This window comes from Neopsephotus bourkii, unplaced genomic scaffold (assembly GCF_033783945.1).
Source record: "Neopsephotus bourkii isolate Nb327-2 ecotype Australia unplaced genomic scaffold, CSIRO-AGI_Nbou_v1 NB_207, whole genome shotgun sequence".
NCBI classification, from domain to species: domain Eukaryota; kingdom Metazoa; phylum Chordata; class Aves; order Psittaciformes; family Psittacidae; genus Neopsephotus; species Neopsephotus bourkii.
Genome location: NW_026900719.1, coordinates 851,307 through 869,959, shown reverse-complemented (window position 1 = coordinate 869,959; position 18,653 = coordinate 851,307). Strand labels below are relative to the sequence as shown.

The following is an 18,653-nucleotide window of genomic DNA, read 5'->3' as shown; positions in this document are numbered from 1 at the left end:
GATTCTATGACCGGTCCAGGCCCTGCTCTCGGCCCATCCAGACAGCGCACCCTATGCCCGCCGCCTGCCTGCTCGGGAGCAGCCCCCGGCCCAGCTGCCGCCGGAGCGCAGTGGCCCCTGTCCGGCTCCAGCACCGCGCTGTGCCGCCGCTCCCGGGGCAGGGCGGGCAGGCGGGGCACGGGCAACCCGGCGGGGGCGGGCGGCGGGAGGAGCGAGGAGGGAGGCCGGCGGATCGGACCTGGCTGTGCGGGGCTGGCCGCAGAGCCTGCCCGCAGAGTTGCCAGCCCGCAGAGTTGCCGGCCGGGAGGCTCCGTGCCCGGCAGAGTCGAGCTGGTGCTTTAGTCAGACTTTCTCTGCCCCCTTAGCATGGCCGGGGCGCCGCTGGGGGACCTGCTTTCCTTCCATGCCTTCCGGGCCGCCTGCCCCACCGGGTACGAGTATGGGTATGGGTACGGCGACGGCCTGCCCGGCCTCCGGGAGCGCGAGTTCCCCCGGCTCCGAGGTACCGCGGGACGGGCGCAGCCCAGAGGGGCGGGTGAGGGGCGGGGCGGGGGCGGCTCTGGCCGGTTCTGGCTCGCCTTGCCGTGCGGGAAGTTTCTGGCGTGAGGGAGGGGAGGCAGAAAGCACCGGTGTCACCTCCCTGCAAGGAGCCACAAGGCGGAGGGGTTAGGAGCACCCCCTCTTCTTCTCTCTCTTCTCCTTGTCCTTCTCCGATATAGTGCCCCGCAGGTGCCATGAGTTCAGTAGAACTAGATTTAGGTACAGCAACAACACTCAGAGATATTGGGCAGTTGGGGGGGGCCCCCCCAATTAAACTGGTAAAACAGTCTCTGGCAAGTAAAGGTTTGTGGTTAGATAGGTCTTTGTAAACTACTTTTGCAGGTTAGATTTCTGCTCCCCCCAATATTAAACATTGCTTAGGCATATTACTTCAAATCTTCTAATGGTAATGGGTATACTACAGTAATTTATTTTACTTAAAGTGATAGCAGTGACTGTGATACTAGCACTTCAAAATACTTACAGGTAAGAAGAGTAGAGAGCAGAGTAAGTAACATCGTTTGGGTTCCCTCAGACTGTTATTTAAGCCACTTTCCTATCATGATTCTTTTTTTGTTATGTCTTTGAGTTTTGGTGATAAAATGCAAAAGCAGGCTTTCTCTCCCATGTATTTCTAAATGCACACATGAGTTATCTAGTAAAGAATGGAGTTACACTTTGCCTTTGAAGGGATGTGGGAAAAAACTTATTTACAAGTAACAGGTCAAGGAACATTAATGTTCAGTAAGTTAATTTCACAGTCTGCTATTTGTCATACTAGTTGCATCACCAAAAGTTTGCTAACAAGAAACTGCTTGTCCTTAAATTCAGGGCAGGATTCTGAAAACTGGGTATTTGTAACTGAAACAGTTAACTGAAGCATTGTTTGGACGTTTAAGCAGATGACTTTTCAGGGCACTTGAGGATCAGGCCCATTCCTTGTGAGGTTCCCCAGTTTCGAAACAAAGTATATCTGCTAAGGAGCGGTGGCTGGTATGTCAGCCAGGGATCCCAAATGGAAGTCACTGCAAAAGCAGAGCCTTAGGAGTTTACGTCCGTGAAGAAGATCAGTATCCTTAACTGATTGCTGTTCTTACATGCGGTGTCGTTTACGGGATTTTTGTCTTAAAAACAGGGGCATATCTGTAGTCACGAACTTGTATCTTCAAGTGATGCCAGTAATGCCACATGAAAGGTGTCCAGAGACAGATTCCTAGGCCAAGCGTGTAAGGCTAAGTGTCCCCTGCCTTACACATCTGTCTGTCTCACAGCTGACCAGTTGGACTAGTCCAAGACAGAATCCAGGAAGCGGCTGACAGTGGAGCAGTGTGGATGAGAAACATGTTGCTCGTACTTATTTTTTGGCATCCTTTTACTTGGCCATGTAGCTGTATCCCCACTTGCTGAAGGTCTAGACACATTGATGTTGGTGTCTTTTAAAGCTCTAGCTCTTTGCTGCCTTGCTGAAAGAAGGCAAAGGAAAGGTGGCTGATGTATGGGTTTGCAGCAGCAATTACTATTGTATATTACTATTCTGTATTTCTATATAGTAAAGGGCCTTCTCCAAGTGACTTATAAAAAAATTAGTGGGCCTTTCAGGCATTTACTACTTAAGCATTTCTAGTGACATTCTAGAACACGTAGGCTGGGGGATGAGGTACGAGTTTTACACCTCTGGTGGCCTTGGGTCAGCTTTATAGGTGAGTCCTGAATGTACAAATGATGATTCATCAACGAACCTGTAGCTGTTCATGGGGTTGGTCTCTGCTGGGTGTTTCCCTGATGTACAAAGACGCTGCGATTTAATCTCTTTTAGTAAAGAGCGGGCTTAACTAGTTCCACTAGGTAAAAGAGAATGAACTTTATTTGTAGGCAGCTAAAAGTAATGCCTTGCTTTGTCTATTTGGGGCTTGCCTCATATATCACTTCCATCATTTCCACCATTTCCATCTGCCTGACCAATTTGGTGGCCTTCTATGATGGGGCTATGGAACTGATGGACAGGGGCAGAGAAGCTGACGTCTGCTACATGGACTTGTGCAAAGCGTTGAACACTGTCCCACATGACATCCTTGTCTCTAAATCGCAGAGAAATCGGTTTGACAGATGGACCACTCAGTGCATAAAGAAATGGCTGGATGGCCACACACAAAGAGTTGTGGTCAATGACTCATGTCCAGTTGCAGACCAGTAACAAGTGGTGTCCCTCAAGGACAGGTGTTGGGACTTGTTCAACATCTTTGTCGCTGACATGGACAGTGGGATTGAGTGCACCCTCAGCAAGTTTGCTGATGACACCAAGCTGTGTGGTTCGGTTGATACGCTGGAGGGAAGGAATGCCATCCAGAGGGACCTTGACATGCTTGTGAGGTGGGCTGATGCCAACCTCATGAAGTTTAACCATGACAAGTGCAAGGTCCTACACCTGGGTCAGAGCAATCCCAGGCACAGCTACAAGTTGGGTAGAGATTCAGAGCAGCCCTGCGGAGAAGGACTTGGGGGTGTTGGCTGATGAGAAAATGAACATGAGCCAGCTGTGCGGACTAACAGCCCAGAAAGCCAACCGTATCCTGGGTTGCATCAAAAGGAGCATGACCAGCAGGTCAAAGGAGGTGATCCTGCCCCTCTACTCTGCTCTCGTGAGACCTCACTTGGAGTATCGTGTGCAGTTCTGGTGTCCTCAACATAAAAAGGACATGGAACTGTTGGAACACTTCCAGAGGAGGGCCACGAGGATGATCGGGGGCTGGAGCATGTCCTGTATGAAAGCAGGCTAAGAAAGTTGGGGCTGTTCAACCTGGAGAAGAGAAGGATGCATGGAGACCTCATAGCAGCTTTCCAGTATCTGAAGGGGACCTGTAAGGATGCTGGGGATGGACTCTTCATTAGGGACTGTAGTGACAGGACAAGGGGTAATGGGTTAAAACTTAAACAGGGGAGGTGATGAGGCACTGGAATGGGTTGCTCAAGGAAGTTGTGAATGCCCCATCCCTGGCAGTGTTCAAGGCCAGGTTGGACAGAGCCTTGGGTGACATGGTTGTGTGAGGTGTCCCTGCCCATGGCAGGGGAGTTGGAACTTTTATGATCTTCTGGTCCTTTCCAACCCTAACTATTCTATGATTCTATGGTTAAAGTTGAATAAAAATCCAGATATTGCATCTCACTTTCTATGTGAACAGATTTTTTAAAGTCCCTTTCTAGATATCCATGAATGAAGCCTAATGCTCAATTTTGGAAGTGTCAGATGACACTTGTGTGTCATGACAATTGGAAGTGTCAATTGACACACATGAGGAGCATGTGATAATAATATTTATTGCTTATCAATGTAATTGCTTCTTCCTCATATTTGGTGGCATCTTCTGATCACATCTTGTGCAAATGGTATTCTCTGGGGAATTCAGAAACCCTTTCTGTGTTATAAACCTTTACTTGCATGGGGCTTGTGCTCCTGTGTGAATAATTGCAACAAGTGTCTGTTGAGGAGGTACTACAGATGTGTGTAGGGAACACCAGTTGCTGGACATACTATAAAGCTAGGATTTTTCAGAGGTGGTCTACTGGTGGTCTTATCAAAGTCTGCAGGAGTTTCACTCTTGGCTCCATCAGAAGGAAAGTTAGGCTCATATTGAGTGTGTTGGAGATTTTCCCTTCAGGTTTTGGGAAGGGATAAGAGGAACTACTTTACTTCCTTGAATCAGCAGGGGTTTGTCTTTTTTGTCACAGAAGCCTTACATTTTACCTTTTAAACCAAAGTTTATCTTCACTTTTGTAATTCAAGGGCTGTTAGCTGGTGGCTAGAGCAGCCCCTTCTAAAAATACATGTGGAGTCTGTGAAACGGATCCCTGTTTCACAGGCAGCAGCATATGCACAATATGTGACCTTGACTTTAATCTTGTGAACAGCACACCCTTATCTGCAATGTAGGACTGTAAATTGTGCTTTAGAAATGGATAAGGAAATCAGCGGGAGTTTATAGGTTCTGTTGTTAAGTAATAGGAATGAATGTGCTTCTGTGATATTTATCATAGGAAATAAAAAACCAGCTTCAGTTTGTATCATGGTTTTAAAAAAGAAAAAGCTGGCATGTGATTTTCAATGCAGCATTTAATCCCAAGATACCTTCCCAGTTTCAGCTGTGTGCCAGTATTCTCAGCTCAGATAGTTGTGTCCATTTCAGTGGGAGCTTTCCAAGAGTGATAAGCAGTGGATACCCATCCCCCAAATAAAAATCAGTGTGTATTAGTGATGACATGTTCTTTAAGGCCTGCTGACTATTTGAAGATAGTCTTTTAACAGAGGCAAAAGGCACTGTCACATTCACTTTCAAATTTATCACTGTCCCATACTTCAACAAGAGTAATTTGACAAATCATGTGTTACTTTAGTTGTATGAATATTTGTGATATGTGTGATTACATACAACTAACAATAATAATGTAGCTTTCCTGTTAAACAAAAAAGAAAGGCACACTAAGCTTTGACTAAGAGAATTGGCCTTCATTTCCTTGAAACTCAAACTAAGTTCCATGAACTGGTCACTGGTATGACAGTGTATTCTGTTCAGCTAAGGAATAGCTAGATGTTGGATCTGACCTTACAGATAAATAAGACATTTTACTTACATTGCTGATATTTATTTGCATGGAGACTTTCCTGTAAGTAGGAGAATGGGAAAAGCGAGTCTTCTCCGTGCACTTCAGTTAGTCCTCAGTGGCTCACCTAGCAAAGGTCAGCTCTGTCTTCTGAGAACAGAAAAGCCTATCTGTTTTGTCACATTTAGGGTAATCTGTTGTTTTGGTTGAATTTCAGGAGTAGGAAATGCATTCTGGTATGTCAGCTCAGAGTAATTTTGTTGATAGGTAGCCAATGCTCACATTTCATGAAATCTTTGAAGAGGAGAGTACTCCAAGCCGAAGACTTATGCTCATCTCTTAGCAGCAAACATAGGCATGACCTCAGTTTCTCTACTGTTATGCCAGTTTCCTAGCTTTGTCAAACCAGAAGTTCTACCAGCCTTGTGTTAGAAAAATAAAACGAATGATTTTTTATTCTAACATAATTTGATTTTCTTTTTTTTTTTTTTAATCTTTTTTACATCTACAGAGATTTGAAGGTTTTGCAATTTTTTTAAGACTTTGCTGTTTGATCTGGTAGCTGTATTCTACTTCTGCTTGTTTATGTTATCTTCTGCTGATTTCCTAATTATTAATTATTTTTATCTGTAGATGAAGCTTTTCTTTTTAATCTCTTTTTTCTTTTTCTTGAAAAGTAAGTGCCTGTGCTCAGTAAAACCTTTTACATTTAGGTTATTTGAGCAATGCTGTTCTTTGAGCAATTTAGCAGTATTAGTCTCATTATGCAATTTATAAAACATTTTGAAAGTGAGGGATAAGTTTGTTATGATTGATTGTTGTCTAAGGTCTACGCTGAACCAGAAGTAAGGCATGTGCCATTTTATGGTCAGTTACAATACTTGATTATGAGTTCCCTAAAGCCTTCCCACCCATTGCTGGCAGAATTAAGCTAGGCAGCTACAGTCCTGGGAGAGGCAGCATTTCCTGGAAAGGTAAAATGATTTCACCCACTTGCAGATATTTCATATGTTAATCCAGTGCTTACATCTCCTATGCAAAGGCAATAAATGCAATGTGTAGGGGAAGGGAGAGACTGCTTTTGTTGTCTCTTTGGAAGATTCTGGGTAGCTAGAAGAGCTGCTAGTAGTGCTGGAGATTAAATCTCACTGAGTTACCTCATCTCTTGCTCATCATGAACAGAGAAGAAATTTTCTAAACCTCTCAGTTTGGTATCTAAAGCTGAGAGCTCCTGTCTACCACACTTTGAGATCTCTGGCTGGTAACCTGCTCCTGTTTCCTGTAGCCCCTCTGTTACAACATAATTTCATTTTATGAAACACTTTTGTATCATTATTTTTACCTGGGGGGAAAAGGAAGCAAAAGTAATTTTATTTATTAAAGTAGGCTGTTGGTGGACAGTTTAAAATCCTAGAAGACATCTGGGAAGAGGCATTTAGTGTGTGGGAAAAGTATCATAAGAAGCTGTGGTATGGAAAGTGTAACTGCATAACGATATGACAACTGTTTTGTAAAAACCAATATATATGCTCATTTAAAGTCTTAATGCTTCCCATCGATTTCAAGCCAGCAGTACTTATCTAAATAAGCTATTGTAGAAAGAATTGATATTAAAGAGGAAACGTGTGTGGAACATAAAGTGATTGAGTACCAAACACAGTTAACATCAACTGTGTGTTAGTTTCAGATGTTTTTCTCTGCCTTTATAGAAGTGACTGTTAAAGTTACATAGAAGTAACTGTTTAGGTTGCTTAACAGTTACTGCTGTTACGAAATTTCCTACTTTGTATTTAGGGTTCAGAAGTCAGTCAGTGGTCTGCTCTATGCAGGACTGACCTTTCAATTGATCATTCAGAGCTAGATGATCTTTTGTAATGGACATAGTTCTTATGGAAAAGTAGTCAATAATATTGTCATTGTAATATTTCAACACTGAGTAAAGTATTAGTTAAAGCTTAATTGGGGGGGGGGGGAGGGGAGGGGGGAAGAAGGGAGGGGGAATCCCTGAAAGGTAAAGGTAATGTCTTTTCTTTCTTGAGTTGTATTATTAAGAGTAATATATAATTTATTTCTAACTTCAGATTTGGTGGTGTAGTACCCATATAAAGGTGTTCACCGCACCATTACACTGGCTCTGCAATTGCCTGTATCACAAGGTGCAAGACATTTAAAACTCTGTCTTGAATACAGAAATGTTGAGCAAAAAAGCAAGGTACTAAACCCTATAAATGTGATACAGTTGACAAACTCATAATTTTCAGCTGTATCTTAGAAATAAATATTTGCAGTTGAGACTAGATTCTTACAGCAGGAAATAGTCATCTGTAGACATTAGATTTTTTTTAAATCAGCATGTAGATATAAAAAAAAAAAAAAGAAAAAATTTAGATTTGGAAAGAAACTTTATGGAACTCCATAGATGTTGCAGGGTATCAGCCACCCATTAAAAAAAAAAAAAAATAAAAATGCACTTTTAATTAAAAGATACATTAGCTTTAAAATTAAAGTCTGCAGAAGAAGTATATTAGTATATGAAGGTATGGAAGCAGGCAAATATTTTATTTCGAAAAACACAAGATGCTTTCTTATGTCTTACTCAAAAATTGGAAACAGACCAAAATCTTATTCCTACAGAATACTGCATCAGTGGTGCTGTCTTCCTTCTGTCGCCTTTGCTTCCTTTTAGATTCTCCTGTTTATTCTCTGTTGCTATGATGTTTCTTTATGTGAAATGTGTATTGATTTCTTCTCCAGTGTTTTCTGTATATTTCCTTACGGTGTATATCTGACTTGGTTTGGCTTGGGTTTTTTCATATGAAATATAGTTTTATTAATTATAGAGTAGATGTTAATTTTCAGACAGATGTGGTCTGCTTCTTATTTCCCTTCACATATATTAGAATTTCCTCTGCAGTATCAGAACTTGCCCTGTGACACTCTTGAAATTTCTATTACATGTTATGGTAGCAATTCCCGTATCTGATCTGCTCACCAGAATTCAAGGGTACTCTCAGTTTAAGGACAAAGACAAACAGAGAGGTGAGAGGTCTGTTTTTTTCTGATCAGCTTGATTCATTGCATACTTGGTATCAGAGAGATCCTGCAGAGGCATCATTTGGGTGTGAAAAGACTGTCATTGAACTCAGGAAGACCATACTGCATAATGAAAAGCACTGAGATGAGAGACTGATAAAAGGCTAGACAGCATAATATATTTGCAGAGCACGGAGGTTAGTAGGATGCTTAACTCATAGATGATACTTAGGAAGTAGGATGGTAAGCAGCCAAACTCTTAGGCTTTTTATAATAGGTTGTCTTGGCTCAAGCCATCAATGCAGATGTTCTCCTTTATGTGACACTAAATTCTAGTAAGGTGGGGTTTGTTTGTTTTGGGTTTGGTTATGGTTTGTTGTTGTTGTTGTTGTTTGGTTTTGCTTGTTTGTTTTTAATTTTTATACTTGCCCTAACTTAAAACCAGAACTAAAATTAAATAAATAAATGACGTCTTCGTAAGAATGTATCAGCTTGGTGTATTTATTTTCTCTTCCAAATGTAATCATGCTTATAGTGTTACCGTGTCTGCATTTTGAGAACCACAGTCTGGTTCCTGTCATGTTTGTTAGGAGGAGATGTGATTTTTTGGAGGTATTATGAAAAAGGTGATATCAAGAACTGAAGGTGTGGGAAAGGGATGCCAGAGTTATGGGGAAACATGCGTATAGTAGGGCAGGGAGGCATAAAGACAGGCCACAAAGGAGTAAAATGTCATGCTTCATTAGTTTCATTGCTAATGAGGCAAGTTGTTAACACTCCTGGCAGTATTCATGGCAGCCCAGGTAGATCCAGTGCTGTGATGCTCTTTACCCCTTCACCTTCTGTCCTGCTGTAGAGAAGTAATGGACTGCCAGGTGTATATGATATGACAGGATGATCTACAGAGGTCCCTTCCAACCCTAATGATTCTGTGATTCTGTGATGTGACCCCAGGCAGGCAGCTGCTGTGAGAATGTCATGCAGGACAGTGTTAAGACACAATTTTTTCCTGGTACGTGAAGTGCCCATATAAAATGGGAAGACATGTCTATGAGAGAGAAATCTTTCCCCACTATTTTATTTCTCCCTTTGTGCTTTTAGGATTGTACTGACTCATTCCTTTCTTGTATTAGCCAGGGAAATATACCTTTTACAAGAGAAGTGAAAAAGATGTAGCTTCTGTGCTCATTCAGATTACTCCCTGGAGTAACAAGATCTAAAATTATTTTAAAAGAAAGCTAAAAACATATCTAGACAGGATTTTTTGTCACTTATGGTCTTCTTAAAAGAGAGGGATACCCAAGAATGTGATCTTTTGGTGACATGGTTAGCTGAGGAAGGACAATTGTACAACTAAGCTTACTTCCTCTGGCAATATGCGGAATAATGTCCTAAAGTAAAATGTGGAAAGATAACAGGAAGCTCATTTCAGCAAATATTCATTAATTGAATTAATATTGTATGAATTTATTTCATTAATGCACAATTAAACACCAAACATCACTGCTCTTTACAAACTTATGAGCAGGACAGGTGTTGGTGGAGAAAGTCATGGAACAGATGATCCTAAGTGAGGTCATAAAGCATGTGCAAGAAAACAGAGGGCTCAGGCTCAGTCAGCATCAGTTCATGAAGGGCAGATCCTGCTGGACGAACCTGATCTCTTTCGATGATAACGTTGATAAGGAAAAGGCTGTGGACTTCGTGTATTTGGACTTCAGTAGAGCATTTGACACTGTTTCCTACAGCATTTGCCTGGAGACACTGCCTGCTCATGGCCTGGATATGTGGATTCTTCACTGATTTGGAAACTGGCTGGATGACTGAGTCCAAAGAGTAGTAGTAAATGGTATCACATCTAGTTGGTGACTGGTCAGTAGTGGTGTCCCTCAGGGCTCAGTGTTAAGACCCATGTTGTTTAATATCTTCATTGAAGGTCTGGATGAGGGGATTGAGGGCATGCTCAGTAAGTTTGTGGACAACACCAAGCTGGGTAGGAGTGTTGATCTGCTGGAGGGTAGGAAGGTTCTGCAGAGGGATTTGAACAGGCTGGATTGATGGGCTGTGGCCAATGGTATGAGGTCAACAGAGTAGAGTGCCGAGTCCTGTGTTTGGGCCACAAAAGCCCCCTGCAACACTCCAGGCTTAGGGAAGAGTGGATGGGAAGCTGCTCATGGAAAAGGACCCGCTTATTGATGGCTGCTGGACATGAGCAGCTTGTGCTCAGACAGCCAAGAAGGACAAGACCATCCCGGCCTGTATCAGCAATAGTGTGGCCATGTAGATGCCCTCAGTAACATGCTTTAGTGGTGGACTTGTCAGTGCTGAGGTAATGGTTGGACTTGACGATCTTGGTGGTCTTTTCCAGCCTAGCTTATTTTGTGATCATCAGAAAGTTTGTCCTATAATTTCTTCCTGAGGAAGACATTGACAGCCAGGATTTTCACATCTTTATATGTATGCCAACAGTGCATTAATTATGTCATAATTCAATAGTTTGGAACTGATGGTATCAGTAATGGGTGCAAACATATGTTGCCTTTCTTTAAGAGAAAGGACTTTGTATTGCTGTTGAGTAACATACACTGCTCATATGCTGTGCCATTCATTTGCCAAGTAACTTGTTAAGGAGTGTAAGTTATCAAGTAACTTATTAAACATGTGACTAGGAGTCACATTTTTATTATTTGTGTATCTGCCTCTAATTTATTGTAATGTAAACAATTAGAATTGTCACAAAACAAAATGTTACTGAGCTGCTCTGGCAGTATGCAACTTTTTAAATATCTGTCATTGTCTTTGATTCACCACATGCAAGGGAAATGTTTCTTACAGGTTTAATTAATTTAGGAATGTGTAAACCCAGTGAGCGGAATGGAAGACTCCTCTTAATACCCTGTCTGATCTCAGTTGTGATGGGCAATTTGCTTTGATAATGCCTGTTGCCTTCTCATGAGACTGGATAAAAGCAGATAAATAGAAGTGATTAACCTGCAAGAACTCCTTACCGGATGGACTGAATGCAGTCTAATTAAAGACTGTACAGAAAAGGAGCCTTTGCCAACTGTTGACATACTACTTTTTCCCCACACATGAACGCACTAGCATTGAGTACCTAGGAAGCTGGCTGAATTGGTGTTCAGACAAAACTGTACATAGATTATTGCACTCCATTTTTACTTAATCATAAAGTTTGTGTTCACGAACAAACAAAACACTTGATTAGTGATAAAAGCTTTTAAATGCATCCCTTTAAGAATGTGAGTACCTGAAAATCAACATATCCTGGAAGGTGGTCACGAAGTGTAGCAATATGATAATTGTCCTCGTTATCACCTTAGCTTAGATATTTAGCAACAGCTGCAATACTGCTGAAACAGCTTAATAGTACAAATGCAGGATGACTGGTTGCGCTTCTACAAGAGAAATAATATAATAGTTGTATAAGTGAAGAAAAGCATATGCCGTTTAAATTTATTAGAAGTTAACTGGAGCAGGGGAAGAGTGTAAGGAGTCGTCCCCTGAGGAGGACAGAGCGGCAGAGACAATGTGGGGTGAACTGACCACAACTCCCCATTCCTGTTCCCCTGTGATGCTGGAGGGGAAGAAGTAGGGAACTCAGGAGTGAAGTTAAGCCTGCAAAGAAGTGAGGATTGGGGAGGGAAGGTTTTTTTAAGATTTGGTTTTATTTCTCCTACTCCAACTTGATTTGGTAATAAATTAACTTCCCTGAGTCGAGTCTGTTTTGCCTGTGATGGCAATTGGTGAGTGATCTCTTCCTATTCCTACCTTGATCCATAAGCCCTTTGTTACACGTTCTCTCCCTCGTCCAGCTGAGCAGGGAAGTGATACAGATGCTTCGGTGGGCAGCTGGTGTGCAGCTAGGGTCATCCCACCACACCTTGCCCTGTTTTTTACTGGTAATGAAATGAAGCCTTCTGTTTTAAAGACTGTTAACTGTCCAGTTAATGTTTGATCAGTGAACTGTCTTATTATCTCTTCAAACTCACCAAGAGCAGAAATATAGAAGGAAGGGAGAAAAAACTATGACACTTGTAATGGGAAAATCACTTGCTGTGTACATTAAATGTTTTGAAAAGCTATCTTAATTTGCTCTCTCTAGTCTCTCTGCTCCCACTCTCCCCACTTCTCAGAAGCTGTCTTTGATATAGGTTTTGTTGAAACCATAGCTATAAATCTGTCATTCTGGGGGGGAAATGAATTGCAGAGTTTAGTGAAAATATTCCAGGTTCATGCTCAGGTGAAACTTTTCTAAGGTGGAATTCGGTAAAAAGTTGTGGTGCTAGTGGTTTTATCTGTTCTTTGTCCTTCAAGGTCAGTTCCTGAGTAACAGAATAACTTCCCTAAACAATTAAAAAATTAATAATTTGTTTTTATTCTGCAGAGTGAACCCAGAGGAAAGGCTCTAATTTTGGCTTTCTGTGGAAATTCAGCTTTTCATTAGTTAGAATAGAAGCTATTGATGTACTCATACACATCTAATGGCTCTACAGTGCTGAAGGTATACTGTGCATTGAAGTAATTCTCCTATGAACAAACCACTGAAACTGTAATTCCAGCATAAAGGAAATCTATTCCTTTGGAAGCAGCCTTTTACTCCCCCTCCCCCCCCCCTTTTTTTTCAATCATAACTACAATTTAGGATTTGATACTGTGAAATGTTTTCCTTGAGAATGGTTGATCATGAGTTGAGATTCTTACTTCAATCGCATTCTTTAAAACCTCTCCAGTGTCAATAAAACACTGAGCTGAAGGAAGATGTGTGGTATGAGGAAGTGAAAAGAAGCAGATGTCTGGGGCAAAGAGTAAGCTTCTTTAATATTCCTTTTTCATGTCACAGACAGCTATTTCAATAATAACTTTCATAGCTCATTGTCAAGTTTACTTTTAAACTTTCCATTTTTCTGTAGAAGCCTAGGGGTTTGGGTTAGAAAATAGAATTTAATGTGACCTTTGGGTATAAACTACTGCTTGGAAAGAAACCAGAGTTATGGGAGTGAGGAAGGAAGTAATGATGATTTTGTTAGGAGCTGCCTGATGTTCAGGCTTGGTGAAGCTCATCTGTAGAGCACAGAAAGCATCACTGCACCACAGGGCTGTGCATCCAGGACCATCCTCTAGTTAGGGCTACTGTGGCCATGGCTTCATCTGACCTGCTGGGAGAGATGTAGGGATAGAAGACAAAGCCTTCCTGTGGCACCATAGGAACCTTCCTTGAGTTGTAGGCTGTATAAAAACAAACCCTCCCTCCAGCTGCTGGTTTTCAATATCAGTTTGCACAGAGGGTGGGTCTAGTCCCATCTATTTCTCCCTCTTATAACTCACCCTCTAGGTTATTCTTAGAAGTCTGTAGTAGTATGAAGTTGAATACTTTGTAAATCCTAGTGAGTTACAGTGATATTCTTTTTTACTGAGTTTCCTTTCCACCTGGTATTTTTCAAGAGTTGGGAGAAACCTTCCCCTGCCTGCCACCCAAATGTCAAATTTAAAACCACATGCTTTTATTGGAATATTTATATTCTGATTAGCTCTAATGAAAGGTAAAACCAACTTTGTAGCTCATGGGGGCTGAATCTACCCATTAAAGAGAAATTATGAAAACCTCTGCTCCTTTGAATGTGTGGACTGTTGCCGAGTTCAGTGTGTAATACTTGTTTGGAGGCACTCAGTCAATTCTCTGAGCTTTGCATCACTGAGCATGACAGCTCCTGAGAGATTAAATAGCTGTTACCATTAGAACTTTAATCAGTTTTTCTTCCATTTCTGCAAGTACAGAGAAGGATAGGTGTACTTGTAAAGTGGTGAGAGGATTACACTGCGGAGCTTCCTGGATAAACTTCAGTGCCACTGAAGTGGAGGAAGCAGTACCAAATAATCTCATGACAGCTGTCATGTTTCCAAGTGTCTGATCAGATCTTCAAATCCGAACATTAGATACCTTGTGGGTGCATCCATTGTCTAATATCAGTCACTTTGCTTCAGTTTCCTTCCATTCTAGTGGTGGAAATGTGATAATATACTAAACTAATCAAATAACAGTTAATTTTCAATGATCTTTTTCAGTTTTTGTATTTCACTGTTATATATAGAACTAATGAGCGGTCTTCAGGAAGTTAGAGGGGAAAACTTGCCTTTGGCTAGTTGCCACTTTTTCAAATGCCTGCTAAACTTCTGTTTATTAATAAGCTATTATGTCTTTAAAGATTATCTGGGTACTTACAGGAGTTGTATTGAAACAGCATGAGATAAAAGAAGGAGATTTTTTTATACATTTTTTTAAATAATCTATAAACATGACTTGAGATATTTCTAGTCATTATGCATCTATTATTTTATTTTTTTTTTGGCTGTAGATTTAATTTCCCTGTATTAAGAAATATCTGAATGCAGACTAAAACCTTTACTGTTTAAGCTCTTAATGTAAAAGAGTTACAACCAGTGTTGCATGCATTGAATCTACTGCACTATGTATTCCTTGTGGAATAACTCAGAAGAAAAGAGCAGTCTAGTTGAATGTATATAGTCTCTGGATATATATTGGTTAGGGTTTCCAGCTTGTAGACAGGAATATGCTATAAGAAAAAATGAAACACTAAAGAAAAAAGTCATATAAGGAAGAACCTATTCCTATCAAAATTGATTGTTTCTTATTGCCTTTCCACTGAACAGTCATTACAGTGGGTATATATAAAAATATAAATAAATGGGATTTTATATATAAATCCAGGAATTTTTAGTCTCACTATGGTGAGAACATAAAGTGTTTAACAGTCATCTTTCTTAGCAGAAGGAAATAAAAGTGTCTCAAATTGGAAAGAGGGTAGGCAGAAAAAGGGCATGGCATGGGCATGGGGAAAAATTTACACTTAATGCCTTTCTTCTATCCCTCTGTCAGCAGAAGCTGGAAAAAGAAAAACTGTAGTTTACTCATGGGGCGGGGGGAGTGAGTGGGCTGGGAAATCTGCACACAGTATGGATAATTGATCTCATGAGGTTCATTTTATCACTTTATCTTGACTTTCTGTGGAGCAGAAGTACCAGGTATATGGTGTTTATACAAAATGTTGAGGAGTGGTTGCTGTCTTTCTGGAAGCAAATTTCCTCAAAGCAGTCATCTCGCATAAAACCTGCGTGATGTTCTGTGCAGCTAATTGTCTGTGTTCATTCTAGGTTGACTATTAGGGAGCCACTGATTGTGTGGTAATTACATGATCTAATAGGGATCATTCCCATTTTGGTATTCATAGAAAAAATTTGGAGGGCAGCTCTTACAAGTGAATGGATCTGAAGTGAAACATGTAGAACTAATTGCATCCAGAGTTAGATGCATTCTTTGTGTTATTGGATTACAACAGTCTGACCAAAATTTCTCCAACCCTCCTCCCCTTAACTGTTTGAATTTTGGACACTCTGATTTGAAAGGTGGCGGGGCAAGCTGAATCACATTTAAAATGAATGTGTTCTTGCAATTATTTGAAAATCAGGTCTTTCTTGATTAACTTAACTGTAACTAAGGACACAAACAAGGGCACCTTAACATACTGATTTTAAAATTTAAGTTTTTATTTAGACAACTCAATTTTTGTGCTTCCTTTGCTTACTTATTTTCCCATAAATTTTCCAACCTCCTGATCTGCACCTTGTCTTTTCTGTGCTCCACTAGGAACCTTTGCTATTTCAGAGGGTGGTTTTTTTATGTTTAGGTGTTTCATTTTTAGATTTCCTGGGTGATCCTTTTGGTGAAAAATGATTATGGAGTTTTGCTAAAAATAAATGGGAATTACAAAGCAATTCCATCTTAATGACAAATAAGTGCCTTTAAAATGCAGATGGTAAGAACCAAACACACTACTGTTACCTTAAACATACATGATTTGGGGGAATATGGTAGTATTACGCCCTCAAACACAAATTGAACAAAAAGGAGAAATTTTCAGGATATAATAAAAGCAGATTACAGAAAACCAGTAGTATTCTGTTATGTTACTTCTAGTTTGGTTTTTAGACTAGAAAGTCTGAGAAGTATTTGAAAATGAACACTATAGAAATTAACTCTGAAATATTAACAAATTATTATTTTCAGGATATAATAATGCTGTTATTAACTTGATCACTCATTGTCACAAATAATGTTCACCTCACAGTTCCTCTCCATCCTCACCTTCTGCTACAGATTCAATTCCTGAGTTTCTTAGCTTGCATAGCTCTCTACTTGCCACCTGACATCCTTTGCCCATGTAAGAATAGGTGTATTCAACAATCTTGTGTTTTGTACGCTGCTGGGAGAAGTGGTCTATAGAGAACGACCAAACTTTATTGTGAGGAGCTCTTACAACTCCAGTACTTCAGTGTGCTTATCATAATTACGGAGGCTTTGGATATGAAATTGATACTCAAATTCAGTATCCAATCCTGTAGTAAGTTCTGGAGGCAGAGTATCCTATGTGTGGGTTTATCTAGATAGTATTTAAAAGTATCTTGTGTCATAAACTGAGAGATATGTTTTATGAATGTTGTGTCTGGTTTTGTCATTTATTAAAATGTGGCAAGACTGTACAATTTTTGGGGAAGACCTTGATTTTTAAATGCATAACATTTTCTCATCTGCATTGAGACAAAATGCAATAGCTGGTATTGTGACAGAATTGTGGTTTTTAAACTCAGAGTTCAGAGATTAGGGAAACTGAAATATTTGTTTTTCCATACACAACCTTTTTTATTCATTCTCAAAGCTAGTCTAGTGTTAATGAGGCCATTTGTATTTAGTACTTTGAATAATTTATGTTGAAATTATAATTCTCTTTCATTTCTAATGTTGTATGTTGTTAGTATTGAAAGAAGCCCTTTAATTGAGAGGAATTATACCATGATTTAGTGAAGCACAGCAAAATATTCTTTTGGTGTATGGATACAAAATTGGGACAAAGTTGTAGTTGCTTCATTGCTGGGTCTATAAGAAAAAAAAAAAGGAGCAAATGCAGAGACCCATTTTTGTAGGCAAAACATGAAATTCTGTTCATTTATATCAGTAGTGTCTGTCTTTTATTGGATTTATGATACTCATATATTTGTAGTCTCTTACTACTAGCATAAATTGGATTACTTTTATTTACACACAAAGCATCCTCATTAACCAAGTTAAGTTTCAAAGGGGAAGAGTAGTTGACTGAATGGACTTGCATTGAACTCAGCATTAGAACTCAGTCCCCTGTATTGGAATTCTCTAGTGAATGCAGATTTATTCAAGTTAAAAGCTTGCCTAACTGTCTTCAAAGATACCCACCAGTTACTGTGGTTAACGTAGATATTTTAGATACCTTTTTTTTTTTGGTCTGTCCTATTTGAGTTAGAGGGAAGGGACACTTAAGATGAAGTATCTTTAACAAAAGAAGCCAAGCCTTGACAAAACCCCACAAGTTTGGTATGTTACCAAAAGTTCTCATTGTTTTTGTGGAGTGTTGATGCTGTTCTGTAGATGTTAATTTTGAGATGTTAATTTAAATGAGACTGAAAGCAGATGTGACGTCTTCTAGGTTATCATTTTGACAAAAGTACAAAAATACACAGTTAGAGAAGTGGTAGAGAAGAGAAAGTGGAAAAGAGCTGTAAGGGAAGTCTCCAGATTCACATCTGCTTTTCTTATGTTCTGTTACAAGAAGCAACATGAAAACACTAATTATCCTCTTAAGGGAATACTTACATGCATATATTTGTATACCCATCTCAGTACTACACACACAGGCATATTTTTGCATATTTATAAATAAAGTTGTCTAATACATGCTTGGAGGAAACAGTCACCTGGATGTGCTTCTACATCAATTCTTTCTTTGATGTAACTGACTAGTAAGCTGATTGATGTCATTTTGAGGTTCCATTCATTGCTGTTGCTTATGTTATTATAGCCCTCCTACTCCTTTTGTAAATTTTAAAATTATTAAAAATAATATTATTTTTTAATAAATATTCTATTTTTTGTGAAATAATGCAATTTTAATAAATTATTTAAAATGCTGCACTTTCTTGATGCCTGGACTTTGAGAAGGTGTGTGTATACCCCAGAGACTGAAGATGTGCTGTAGATATTGTTTGAGGAGATAGCAATATGAGAGGCCTGGCATTCTTATTCAAGAAAGAAGTATTTCACTCATTTCAAAGGTCATTTAAGCTCCTGTGTAGATCATAACTCATGGCTTTAATATAGCCTGGAATCAAAAAGGTAATCATTGCTGTATGCTTAGGAAGTGCTGATTATAGTGGATTTGTTAATGGTTTAACTCATACAGAGTTCAGCAGAGACTCATAATTAATTCAAAGGTTTTGAATCAGACCTTGATGCACATTCTTATGTTTGAACGGAGCTTGCTTCTCTTCCTCAAGAGGTGAGGTCTCTGTGACCTGAACGTAAAGTTTTGCTCTGGTTATTCACTATAGTCCAGCTGGAAACTCAGTCAGACTTGGCT

At 39.9% G+C, this 18,653-nt stretch overlaps 1 protein-coding gene across 2 annotated transcripts in view; it reads left to right on the top strand.

Moving 5' to 3' along the window:
• The first annotated feature begins 364 nt into the window (after positions 1 to 364).
• The window catches only part of MOCOS (molybdenum cofactor sulfurase), a 215,646-nt gene continuing 197,357 nt past the window's right edge, over positions 365 to 18,653 (top strand). The window contains exon 1 of one of the 2 annotated variants that reach the window (XM_061344302.1): positions 365 to 502. In XM_061344302.1, coding sequence (XP_061200286.1) covers positions 367 to 502 — 136 coding nt within the window. In that variant the 5' untranslated portion in view covers positions 365 to 366. Of the gene's footprint in view, positions 503 to 695; positions 760 to 18,653 lie in introns of those variants that run through there. The other variant, XM_061344304.1, reaches the window with a different exon arrangement.